We start from the raw sequence: 13,430 nt of genomic DNA, 5'->3' as shown, positions 1-13,430 counted from the left end.
ATTGTTAAAATGAAAGTGAAACTCTCACCAGAAATGTCTACTGTTCACCTTTTTGATCAGCTGTGGAATGCCGTAGATTGCTCTTAAATATGGCAGGTGTTCCGACAACATATAGAGGTTTTTTTTATATTGGTAGAGGGACATATCCGGGGGAAATATATTGTGATACAAAAATACTGTGATTTTGAAATATCTTTGTCAAAAAGATCGTTTTTTTAGGTAAGTAATATCGTTAAGAATATAGTTTTCAATGATGTAGTTGTCAAAACTATTGTTTTTTTATTATTTTAATGTGTTTAGTTTATATATTAATTTTATGTATCATTATTGGTTGTATAATTTTGTTCATTTTATTATAATATAGTTTTTACTTTTTAGAGATTTAGATGATTTTAATTAGTTACTAATAATAATTTGTAGTGTTGTAGGGGGTTGTTAGGTTTGTAGGGGGATAGGGAGGGAAGTGAAGTAATAATTATTTATTAACTAATCCTTTTTAAGTAAGTATGTGATTGATTGTGTACATTATGCAATACTAATTTATTTCAAGCTGTAATCCAACACTTTCCCTACTTTAGCACAGACTGGAGTGGGTACAGTAAATCTTACCCCTCCGAAGTCCAACTCTTTCCCTACTGTTGCACAGACTGGAGTGAGAATAGTAAATCTTCCCCCCTTTAAAGTGCTCATATTTTGGCTCTTGGATATTCAGGTTCATGCTGTTTAAGCGAGCTACTGCTTAAACTAGAGGCGTCCAAAGCTTAATTGTGATTTGACCACCATGAAAACCTTTACAGGTGCCACTTTCAGGGATGCCTGTTCATATGTAGCTTTGCTGCTTTACAGGAAAGGTCATCCGAGGTATATTGTTGTGCAGACATGAGTGGCAATAGTAAATATAACCCTTCCGAAGTCCAACACTTTCCCTACTGTAGAACAGACTATAGTAAATATAACCCCTCCGAAGTCCAACACTTTCCCTACTGTAGAACAGACTATAGTAAATATAACCCCTTCAAAGTCCAATGCTTCCCCTACTAATGTTCAGACTGGAGTGGGAATATTAAATTTAACCCCTCCGAAATCCAACGGTTTCCCTACTGTTTACAGACAAGAGGTGGAAAAGTAAATGTAACCCCTTTGAAGTCCAACACTTTCCCTACTGTTTATTGTATATTTAGTAAAAGAAAAAAATTGGGGGGATACATTTCTAATATTTAATTTATTGTCTAAACTAATATATTTTTTTGTTATTGAATTGCTCATATTTTTTGTGGATTGATTGTGTATGTAATATATATGTGTGTGTTTTATTTTCATAGTAATACATATTCAATATTTCAAAAATATATATATAATGTAAAATACTATTTAATTGTTACATATATATATCTATATATTAATAAAACACAAATACGTGTTTTTATATAATTATACATTTATGTATAGTATTGAATATTAGTGGAATTTATTTAATTTACATTATATTAACTTATTGTATTAAAATATTTAACATTTTCTACTTTAAACTCTGTGTATTTTAAAAATCTATATTTTTGGATGATATTAGTGTCAACAATATTTTTATCCTGATATTTTTGTACTTACCATTATAAGTTAGAGAGACGATATTTTGGTAAATGATATTTGTCAAATGATAGTGTTTACCTCAATATTGTGTCAGTGAATTGTATGGTATCCTGTAAGGCTTGGCCCCATCACCTATGCTATTTATCCAGTACATACTGCTCTATGTGGGAAGAAGTTCATCAGTGTGCTGAAGGCATCGAGATGTACTTGTGTGTCTCAAACTTCTCAAGTAGGTGAATACATGACCAAATGAGGCCTTTAATTTAACGTAGGGTAAATGGAAATAGTGGCCAAGGACCTTTTTGTGGATTTTACTCTTCACCTTAAGCTGACCTTCCCAGTAAAGCAAGAAACCACTGAGAATCTCTAACAAACACCCCCACCCCTGTGTTTCCACTCACCAGTGCAAGGGTGGAGCAATATGAAACGCCTTGGAGCATCAAATTCTGTGCAGAATACATCCTTTATTAGTTGGTCTTTGGTTATAATTGTCAGAAGTGGGTCAGATAACAGTGGTGTGTCAGTACTAGCATTCTCCACACAAAGATGCTAAACACTTGAAGAGGGTATCTTCAGTCAGACAAAATGATCCAGCCAGGAATTGCAAAGATGATTCTGAGCAACAGAAACCCCACTTCATCTTCTGTGAATGCTCGCTTTATGTAGTCACATGTACAACTAATCCCTGGTCACCCTTTTCAAGGTTGATCTTCAACATGCTTCCTCCTCTCTCTAACCGGAAATCAAAGTAGACTAACCAGCTAGGTACTGCCGTTTAGCAGAACAAAGAATGCACAACTATTTCAAATTCATGGTAGTGGAAGGACAAAGAGGTGCATTCTCCATGGAAGAGCCTCACCTCCAGAGCACCTTCCTCAGGTGCCAAATCACACACTCTTACACTTCTGGACACCCAATGGCAACCTTACTTAGGATCCAATGGCGTGAATATCCTACCCAGGCAGAGTGAAGCACGCACAGTATAGAATTGCCTCAGTAAGATACAGAAATGGGATGCTGCTGATATCGAGACCGGATACATAAGAGGAGGATTGTTACATTGTGGAGCATCAGTCATATCTGTACTTATGTGTGCGCTAGTTCTATAGCGCGAACCTCTCCAAAAGGCAGCAGAGTGGTGCCTTGTACCAGTGCAGGGCTAAAGAGTTAAGCCAAGATGGGGTGTTCAGTCTATATATTTATATGAGATCGATTCACACTTCACTTGATGTAGAGCTAAGATGAGTAATAAAAGGGCCTTGCTCTAAATGACAGACTGCATTGTACCAGGGAAGACCTTGGCAAGTTTTGTTGATCTCTGATGGTGAATGCTTTTGCAAAGGGGAGTCATCTAGGGGTCTTGATGGTTTCAAGGCTACGCTATGCCCATCAATTTATACTCTGGGCTTCTAGTCCTGCCACTGGTGCTCACTGTCTTGATTGGATACTGAACAAAGCTGTAAGCTGATCAAAACCAGCCCACAAAGTGGCAGGAGAGTGCAAGTGGTGCACCCTGTGATTCTCTGATGCTAGAAGTGATTTGTGTTCGGCCTGAGAGGAGGGCTATAAGTATGTGTACACGTGTGCCAGAGAATTGGGGAGGTCAGCCGTCTTCACGTTTTCTGGGGCAAGGGTCCCAGAGCACATCTATCAACATTTTGATCTTCAGAAAAGAGAGAGAGGGAGAATGCTGCATCTCGGATTGCAGTGCACTGATTTTATAGAAGTTCGAGAAACGATCTTATTATCAAAACAAACAAGCATTGGCAATGCTAGTAGGTCTGGCTTCAAAGGAATGATGGATGGTAATGTGAAGCATTACGAGTAATTAGAACATTGGAATGTGGAGCACTCCATTGTAGACAATGGAGTGCTCCGTGCTTCTACGGGCCGGTAAAGGCCCGCAGAGCAACATTCCAATGTTTTACAAAAGCCTCTCGAAGCTCGAGGGGATTTAAATCCTCTCGAGCTTCGAGAGGCCTTTGTTTAATTTATTAGAACATTCTGCCCTCTAGTGGCAGAATGTTCTAATAGCCTTATAGCCCTTCGTAGCAGGGCTATACCGCTATTAAAGTCCCGCTGCTTTTGTTAAAGTCCCTCGCCTTCGGCTCGGGTCTTTAACGCTGCAGCGGGCCTTTAATAGCCGGTATAGCCCGCTACGGCGGGCTATAAGGCTATAATAGCATGGGAATATGTATGCATTTGTGTGGAAGCGAAAGACTATGTTTAAAGGTCAAAACATGGTTGCACTGTCAAGCCAGACCTAAAAATCATGTTGGTTAAGGCCTGCACTCATTCGGTCTGTGCTGCTGCCAGAGAAGACAACATAAAATATCTAGTTATTCATAGTCTTCCAATGTCATGTGTAGGACCCTGAAAGTTCAAGCATAGTCAGCTGGATAAATAAACAAAACACAGCTGCATGGAGGGCAAACACTTTTCTGTGGAAGCTCACAACTTCTGCTCAATCAAAACCTATACTCTTGGCTCTCAACACGTGAGGGGAGCCAAAGCCCCTCTTGTGATGCTCACATAATTGTCTGGCGATAGCTGTGCTGTCAAGCCTGACCATAAAAAGGCTAACCATGTCCGGGTTTAGAGTTGTGTTCCTTTAACACTGTTGTTGTCTGCTGTCATTCGTATATGTTGTCCAAACCCCCTTGATTGCATGAAGCGAATACATAGGTATGCAGTTTTGGCAGTCTCCGGCTTCTTCATATTTAAAATCTTAATTAATCCAACTGATGTAACTTCCCAAAATGATATGACTTCTTTATTCTTGCTTTGTTTTCTTTTAACCAGGTGTAAGATTTGCCCTTTAACCTTTTTCACGAAGTCGGAGATGCAGATTCACTCCAAGTCTCACACGGAAGCCAAACCTCACAAGTGCCCTCACTGCTCAAAATCCTTTGCCAATGCCTCGTACCTGGCACAGCACCTGCGCATTCACTTGGGTGTAAAACCCTATCACTGCTCCTACTGCGAGAAATCCTTCCGCCAGCTCTCTCACCTGCAGCAGCATACCAGGTACTAAGGATGATAATCTGCAAGTACTGTGACTTTGACACCCTCTCCTTGGCGACCCATTTGTGCTTATGATTTAGTGTCTCTTCTTTTTTTTATTGCAAACAAGCATTGGCAAAGCCAAGATATCTGACTTTAATGTACAAATCCATGCAATCTGCATATATGCATACCTTTGAGTCGAATCATTGCAAAATAAAAGCCAGATCTATTGGCTTTGGCAGTCTTTGTTTTGTTTAAGCAGTTGGATGGTGTTCTTTTAAGTGTATGTATATGTAAAAAAAAATATGTACGTGTGTGTGTGACTCGCACACAATTCCTGATTAACACATTTAAAAAGGCGGCTTTTTTAAAAAGACAATTGTTTTCTGGCAACGATACATGTATGAGATAAATAATTTAATCTAAAAGGCTGGTTGCATTTAAAAAAAAGATTGTATTATGTGTTTAACACTTGCATGAGCCGAATAATTTATTCTTTCAGTGACTTTTGAAAGACAAAATAGTCCCCCCTTGAAATGCAGTGAAAACACTCAATTGAAAGCCTGATAATACAACCAGGAGGCAATAACATGAGCTGAGAGAGAAACGCTCCTCTAGGAGCAGCCAAAGCCATTTTTTTGAATATCTGTAGGATTTGGTAATAATAGCTCCTGCAGACAAATGTGCTGGCACGCCAGACCTAAAATGAAGGGGGAAGACATTTTGAAATATGACCCAAGTTGATTCTAACCCATTATACTTTTTTTAATTGTGACTGGGCATGAAATGAAGCTTAAAGGGAAGTGTTCGAAAATAAGAACATTGAAGTAGATCTCTGTTTTACGTTAATACGTTTGTCAAAGAAGACTGTCTCAAATTGGTTCTTCTGAAGTTCATGTGGGATAAAATGCTTTACATGTTACCCCATTTTCTTTATTGTGTCTGAAAGGAATTACTAGATGTCACGCATTGCCAGTGAGAAGCAGAAGATCTTTCCATTCCATGGAACCACATGTCTATAAAACTTTAATTATAAAATTATTAGTTGACAGTTGAAGCAGTGAATTAAAATACAGTGTGTGTTAAGTCCATTAACCCTTAATTCAACGTACCTCTGTGTTCACTGATATTAGCTGATTTCATGTAATGTAATATTATTAGGTCACAGAATCCCTGTGTAAATTTGCTAGGCTAAACCATTTGTGGATCCCTTCCAAGAATAGAGTTCTGGATCAGCGCTAAGATTGTGAAACGCAACATTTCTAGTGCATACTATTTCCTCCCCTTTGGATCTATTTCCCCTCCATTTGATTTTCCAGGATGCAAGTGCTGCTTTAGTTTGTGCCTCTTGTCTGGCAGAGCTCCAGTTCATGATTAAGAGCAAGGCGTCCAAGAGATGACGTAGATCTGTGGATCTCCATTCAGAATTCTTAGTGTGATGACTGTTCAGACCTACCAGGGTGCAAAGCAGGAAGCAAGCATTGCGTGTGTTTTTTTTAAAGGAGGCATCCTCTTTTTCACCTTTTCCATCATATCTCATGCTACCACTAGCATCTTAACATGTTGAATTTGAGTCCAGTTCCTTGTCTCCGCCTTGTCTTGGGGTTCTGCTTTATTTCTGTAACTTTGTTTCCTGCAATAGACTGTGCATTTCACGGTCTAAAATTTGGTGTGCCAGTATTTTTCCTAGAGGAACATTGCGACCCTAAAATGTCACTGTGTAAGTTGGGACGTCTGTATACTTTTCCCTGTGCATTTTGTTAATGCTGAACCTCATCTTATTCCCTGCTTGTGGCACCTTATACACTTTTCTGGTGCTAATAACGATTTTCTTTGTGTCTTAGAACACGTTTGTGTCCCCTTTTTTTTTAATTGTCTATTTTAATATTGTGTAATTTGAAGGATGTGTCTGTTCCAGAAATTTGGATTTGAAAATCACGCCATCTCTTTTTACTTTGTCTAGTATCTTGTCTTGTTAGTTGTTGCCATTCCACATTAAGGTTTTGACATGTTTTTTTTTTCTTTTTGTGTAGAATCCACACCGGCGATAGACCTTACAAGTGTCCACAACCGGCCTGCGAAAAAGCTTTTACTCAGCTCTCCAATCTCCAGGTTAGTCATTGACTGAGTGCCCGCTTCGGCTCGCTGTTCACTATGCTCAGTGTCACTCGTCCCCTGGCTTTCACACATCTGCTCTATCCACTACTGTTTGTTGTATTGTTGTTGAAAAGATTCTTAGCGGAGCATTTCCCAAAATATTGTTTAAATAGCTAATTAAAAATGAAAAAAAATATATACATCTAAAACTAAAAGAGTATGTTCTCTGTACCTGTATCCCACTGCAGTGTAATAATTTTTATAGCCACAGGCATATTTTATTTGCCATTCTGGTTCTCCCTTCGTCCTAGCACAGAGTTTTTCCATTCCATTTGTTGAAATCTGGCCTCTGTAAAACCAGTGATGAAAAACAACTAGCTTTTTAATATACCCCTGTTTGTAGTGTACATTGAGAAACGTGAAAAACTGGAAGCTTTTCCAACTAGAGGGGTGGCCAGTGAAATTCTTTTTCCACTCGCATTGAGGGGCTTTGCCAAGGATGCTTTTGGGGTTCACACACAGGTTTTAAAGTAAATTAGTTATTAACATGAAACTGCATGTATTTCCTCAGTGCCCTGTCTACAACTTAAGAGTGCTGCTACATTGTAAGCCCCTATTTATCCTTGAGATTACATTTTCAAGCATTCAAAAGAAAAGGCTTTAGTTGATCCTATCTGTTTCATCTCTGTTATTTTAGGTGATTACGATTGGAGGTGTTAGCGTAGACCTGTTTAGTTTTGTACAGAGACTGGGATGCAGTAGGACCCATCATTGTTATGTGGTTGTTGTTTTACATTTTTGATTCTCTTAACTTGCGGGTTAACATTTTGTAAAGTTGAAGATGCTCTGTTTTCATGTCTGAGCTTTGATAGACCTAGACTCTTAGCTCAGTTTTTGGGAAAAGGACATTTAAAAAGAGGCAGTCAGATCTTGCATGATCATTGGCTTTTAAAAGCGGTAAGGTGTCATCGGTGTACGTGTGGAAGCCTGTGGAAAGGTTGAAGGAACTTTTGTGCACTGGGTTCAGACAATGTTTGATGCAACTATCTTGAAGATCCTTGTGAGAATCACTCTTATTACAAAAAATAAATTTTAAAGATTTTTATTAATCCAGGAGTTGTGGAGATGTTTTCTAAATCATATTTGAAAAGCGGTCTCCTCAAAGGCTTTTCAGCCTTAACAAATAGAATGCTACTAAGTAAACTGAAACTACAGTCTCCTTCAAGGTGAGTACAAGTCCTGCTGGTCTCCAAGTTCTTGCACTTGAACGTTTCCAGGACTTGTTTTTTAATGATGTTTCCATTACCAGGGGAAACAGTGTGGGGTGTAATGCTTGAATTGATCTCGGTCACTGATAATTACTCTGGACCCCATTCCAGTGCATCTAAGTTTTTGTTCACTGTGCCTCCGCAGAGAGTGACAAACTTTAGGCAGATCAGTCGTGGCTCTGCTCCAGAAGGTGCAGTCCAACCTAAAATGACAAACCGTGCACCCTCTGAATGGAAACATAAGCAACCACAGTCCATTTTCATCCTTCTGGGACCTGTCTTTGGCAGCTCAGTGGAGAACGACCCATCTGGTGGGTACCAAGACTGATTTGCCTATGGTTGGCATCTGTAATGACACAGGCAAGATAAATAAAATGGCCTGGATTGTGGCCCAGAGAAACTGCAAGTGACTGAGATTAATTCTAGTATTAGGTCCATCCCTTTACATGCTTTTAAAGTTTCCAGTACCAAGCATCTTCTCAGCCAGTTTAGTTTTCTTACCCGAGATGAGATTAGCTCAGGTTAATTGTCGCTCGTCTTGCCCCAAGGATTCAGCCTTTAGTTGGTTTCACTGATTTATTAGCACCTCTGTACTCTGAAAATAGAGTTTCTGCTATTTTCCTTTGGATAATGACCAGCTAAGCTTGCTTTTTTGTATGTTATATACTCAAAAGTAGGTCCATGTAAATAGTTTGAGTAACTTTTTGGCTGTTTAATTATCAACATTGTTGGTTAAGGTGCATCAAATCTTTGTTGTGGTGCAGATCAATGCAAACACTGAGTGCAGCTGAGTGTCTTTGTGTCTGAGTCGGCATCACTACATTCCGGTAAAGGTCGAAACGCGTTAGTGTTTTTAATTTGCTGTTTTCCCTTAATAAATTTGGAAATGAATACATCATCCGAGAGTGCTGCTGGTTATCCTAATAAATATCTATAGCTAGATATAGATATAATATAGATAATTCTTTATCTTTCGATTTGTAGAACACATCTGCTAACTAGGAAGGTGTCCTGGTGCAGATAACTACCGGAGTCTACTAATATGGTACTGCACATGTCTAAAGTGTGTAGAGCCAGGTTTTCGCTAATTTTCTAAACTCCAACCATTCGGAGGTGGAACGGAAGAAGGAAGGGAGATTATTACATAGGCGAGCTACCTGAAGTAGAAAAGCTCTGTTCCCAGTGAGCGGTTGAGTTGGCACCACCAGAAGATTAGTGTCTGAAGAGCACAGTCTGTGAGCAGGATGACACCGGACAAATTCCTTACAAAGATAGGCAGATCCTGGTCCATAAATAGCCTTGTGTACCATACACAGAGATTTAAAAAGAATCCTTTTTGGCACAAGAAGCCACAGAGGCTGACAATAGTCAGGGAAGGAACTAAAGCTAATTGGGCTGCTGCAGTCTGGATACGGTAAAGCTTCCTGAGCAGATGGCCAGGAGAGCCTAGAAATAAGAAGTGGGCATAAACCAATCTGCTTAGGATCATCACCTGGGCTATCGGAGGTTAACAATGGATCAGGAGTTGGGGTAGAATCTTCAGAAGTGTTTATAAAAATCCAAATTACGTGGAGGTGAGTATGTTGACCTGAGATATCAAAGAGAGATCTGTATCAAATTGGAACCCCAGATTTCTTACGGCTGAAGAGGAGGTATGGGGAACCTCCTCTGGCCATGGCCATAAATTGGCAGGTGGAGGCCGTGGTACCTTTGCTGTAGCGTAGCAGAGAACCTCTGTCTTATCTCAATTACATTTAACAGAATTCTTTTTAAGCCACGTTGAGATATTCTTCATACAAGTATGAAACATTTAGACGGAAGCACATACAGATTGATCCACTGAGATGGTAAGTTTAGTGTAATCTGCATAATTCATAAACTAGACACCATGCTTGCAGATAAATTAGGCCAGCGATCTGAGATATATGATAGAGTTGGACTCAGTGATGAGCCCTATGGCACTGCTTGACCAATTTTCCTAAATTCTGTGTGGATAGGAGGTAAACAAAAATCCTGGTGCCTATTAGTAAGATCTGATCAGCACCATTTCAGTACTGCACCACTGACTCCTACCTCATCCGGCCTTTTTGTCACGTTCTCATGATTACAGTCTTGAAGGCAGCTGAAAAGGCAGCTGAAAGGTCTAATAGAACCGGGGCGACAAAGTTATCCTTATCAGCCGCCAGTCAGAGGTTGTCCAAGGCAGAGACCAAACCCACTTTTGTGCCATGTTGAAGTGGAAAGCCGGACTGAACTGGATCCAACAACTGGTTTTGTCCCAGTTAACCTGAAAGTATGCAATTCACATGTTTTACCAGGATGTTTACTGAAAAGGGCAGAAGGGAAATTAGTCAAAAATTTCACATAATAGAGGGCTCCGCAGTGGGTTTGTTTTCTTCCAGACTGTGTGCAACATTCGTGACGCCAGCACTGTTAAGTATTTTTACATCAATATTCAGCATTGATAATGGGCGATACAACGCTGTCTCAGGCGGGTCTTTGACCGGTTTCGGTAACATCACCACCAAGGCCTCCTGCATCGAGTCTGGCAATTGCCCCTTTGAGACCGCTTCCTCTAAGACTTCCAACAGTTTGTCTGCTAGCGCTCCCGCGTACCTCTGATAAAATTCTGCCGGCAGCCCATCCCCACCCGATGCCTTTGCAGTTTTGAGACTGTGTTGCCGCTATTAACTCTTCTTTAGTGAAAGGTTCCTCTAGACATTCTCTATCTTCTGAAGCCGGCCTATTTGTTTGTGCTTCCATCAGATATTGTACCCCCCCTCCCTCCACTATTCCCGGCTGTGACTAATAGATTTTGCAGAGGTGGGCTGGAAAAGTTGCATTGATGGCTATTTGCGTGTAAACAAGCTATCCTCCCTGGTCCTGGACTGCCAGCAGTGGGGCATGACGGTGCTCCTGTTTAATCAGCTGGGTCAGCAATGCTCCTGCTTTGTCCCCCACATGTAGCCTTTGTCTGTAGGCCCTAAATACAAATGTATCCAATCTGTTCCAGTCCTCCAGGAGTTCCCTTTTCTGTTGTTGCCACTCAGGTCTGTCCGGACATCATCGCAGCGCCTTCTCGTGTGTGCTTAATGCTCGCTCATGTATGTTGAGACTGCCCTCCAACAGTTTTTTGATCCCATGGAGTACTACTTTGTGTCTTCCACTCTATTGCTCTACTACCCACGCTGCCTCAGTTCTCCTCAAAATAATGAGTCTGTGTGTTGCTAACCATGGATAAAAAAACTGCGTCAGTCAATGGGGTAAGTATGTTTTTCATCATCAATCCAGCCATTCATTGCTTCCAGTACCACTCGACATAAGACCTGAATAGAATCGACTAGACTTATTGGTCTGTAATTTATAGGCAACTTTCTATCTCCCTTTTTATAAAGGGGCACAACCTCAGCTCCCTTAGCAATAGAATTTTTCAACACTAGAATATGTTTAAACAAGTTTTCTTTATCATGGGTGAACATACCCCAGCAGAGCTTTCCCCTGAACAATGGCACTTATAGCAATTTTTACATCACTTAAGTCGAACACCATATCCTCTTGGGTCAGGGCTTCGAGGGCATACTGGTCGGCATTATTTTAGGCTTGTATTTCCTCAGTGCATAATGCCGTAAAATGGTTAACCTGGTCAGGATGCGAGATGTATTTTATAGGTTGAGCTGCAGCCACATTAACCCCCCCGCCCCCAATGTCACCCGGGACCAAAATTTGCACAAATCTTTCTCTGAGCATTCTTAGGAGATCTTGCCACCTCTTCTAACCCTAGTCCCTGTTATCTTTATGTTGGGCCAGCTTGTAAAGTTTCCTTAGGATGTTTATTTGCCCTACATCCTTTTTTAGGTCTCGCCTGGCGTAGGCTGCGCAGACATGCACAGACTCGCTGGCGAGATTTAATGATTTAGGGTAGCTTTGACTAGCGGGGCTTAAGCCCCGCTCCTCTTTTCCGTTGGCTGGCTTCACCGTTTATGCTAAACGGTGGCCAGCCATTGGAAAAGAGCTTCCAGTGACGTACACTTTTCTCTTTTAGAGCCGTCCCAGTTGGACTGGCTCGTCTGACTTCCTGCTGGCGTAAAAGGTTTCTTATCTTTATGGGGCCAAACACATGGCCCCATAAAGATAAGAAACCTTTTAGCAGGCAAGGCCTGGGACGGCAGAAAAAGGGAAAAGAGTAAGATGCTGTTTGGGGGGAAAAGTAGCCTATTTTCTAATAAAAATGGCGTGATATTGTTTTAACTTGTAATGCGCAAGAAGTTTTAATAAGCTTTTCACTTCTTGCAATTTACACTTTCTGCCGTAGATTAATTGTTCAAAATAATATGATCAACACCAATAACTATGAACGAGAAAGTACACTAAATAACTTTCCAAATATATTTTTTCTTTTCAAGTTGACATTCGATGTACTTCCCCTGATGTTTTACTAATTTAAAAGGGGCAATCCTTTGGCTAGACTACAACGGTAGCTCATTGGCAGTCTGCTCTTTGCTCTTAGCATTCGGAAGCCTATAAGGAATGTCGCCAAGCACGAATCACGTGGTGTCTAGTTAACCAATAGGGTGTCGGGTCTCGAGGGCGGAGTGAAACCGTTTTTCAGTAAACGGTGCTCGGTCGGTCCGGCAGCCAGTCAGTGACGTCAGAAGAGTATGAGAGAGTGGAGTTTTGGTGTCTGCGAACCTTGGAGCACAGCCAGCAATGACCCGTGAGTACATAGAATGGGGTTTTTGCTGAGACTGGGGTTCGATGTCCTGTATACGCGCACAGCTAGATTGCTTAGCAATGGTACAGAGGGCTTTGGGCTGTTTATACTCTAGACCTTCGCTAGCGGGTACTTTCTGCTCCCCAGCTTAATTTAACTGGGTTGAGAGTGGGTTTTGAAATAAACATGTGTGGGGCGGTAGCGGGCTTCCGTTGTGTGCATCCTCTTCCTCCTTGCAGTCGCCACATCAACGGCCTAGTGGGTTCTCAGGAAGTGGCTGGCGGGCCTACCACTGATCATTTTCCATTAACCCTTGTGACATTTCAGTGTGCCTGTCACGATATTGCCCCCTGGCGCTACCACCTCAAACATTTCATGCCTTCGATCAGTTTCTGAGTACACGATCTTCATCCACTTCCCATCCTGTTTACTGTGCCCGTCGCTCAAGGCTTCGTTACAGAGTCCAAATAGATCATCCGTCCAAGGGTCTTGTGAGTGTTCCCGTTCTCGGTATAACCCCTCTAGACCACCTCATACCCATTGAAAAGGAAGAATATACCATAGTCCCTGAAAGCCCCTACTTACCTCACTACGTCACCAACACAATAGAGGCAGCATGCTTTCCTCACATGCTTTCCTCAGTGACAGCACGGAGCACCAGAGTCTCGCCCCCCCATTCCCCCCGCCTCCGACAATACTGGCAACGCGGGCGAGCGAGTTCAGTGTCTGAATTCGACGTGTTTGTGACCTGGCGAGGC

At 41.3% G+C, this 13,430-nt stretch overlaps 1 protein-coding gene across 17 annotated transcripts in view; it reads left to right on the top strand.

Moving 5' to 3' along the window:
- The window catches only part of ZNF362 (zinc finger protein 362), a 162,253-nt gene that overhangs the window by 134,825 nt on the left and 13,998 nt on the right, over positions 1 to 13,430 (top strand). For all 17 annotated transcript variants that reach the window (XM_085603981.1, XM_085603970.1, XM_085604000.1 and 14 more), the window contains 2 exons: positions 4,393 to 4,617; positions 6,630 to 6,708. In XM_085603981.1, the coding sequence (XP_085460107.1) occupies positions 4,393 to 4,617; positions 6,630 to 6,708 (304 nt within the window). The remainder of the gene's footprint in view (positions 1 to 4,392; positions 4,618 to 6,629; positions 6,709 to 13,430) is intronic.

This window comes from Triturus cristatus, chromosome 1_2 (genome assembly GCF_964204655.1).
Source record: "Triturus cristatus chromosome 1_2, aTriCri1.1, whole genome shotgun sequence".
NCBI lineage: Eukaryota > Metazoa > Chordata > Amphibia > Caudata > Salamandridae > Triturus > Triturus cristatus.
Note: the sequence above shows the minus strand (reverse complement) of the source record. Positions and strands in the feature narration are given on the sequence as shown.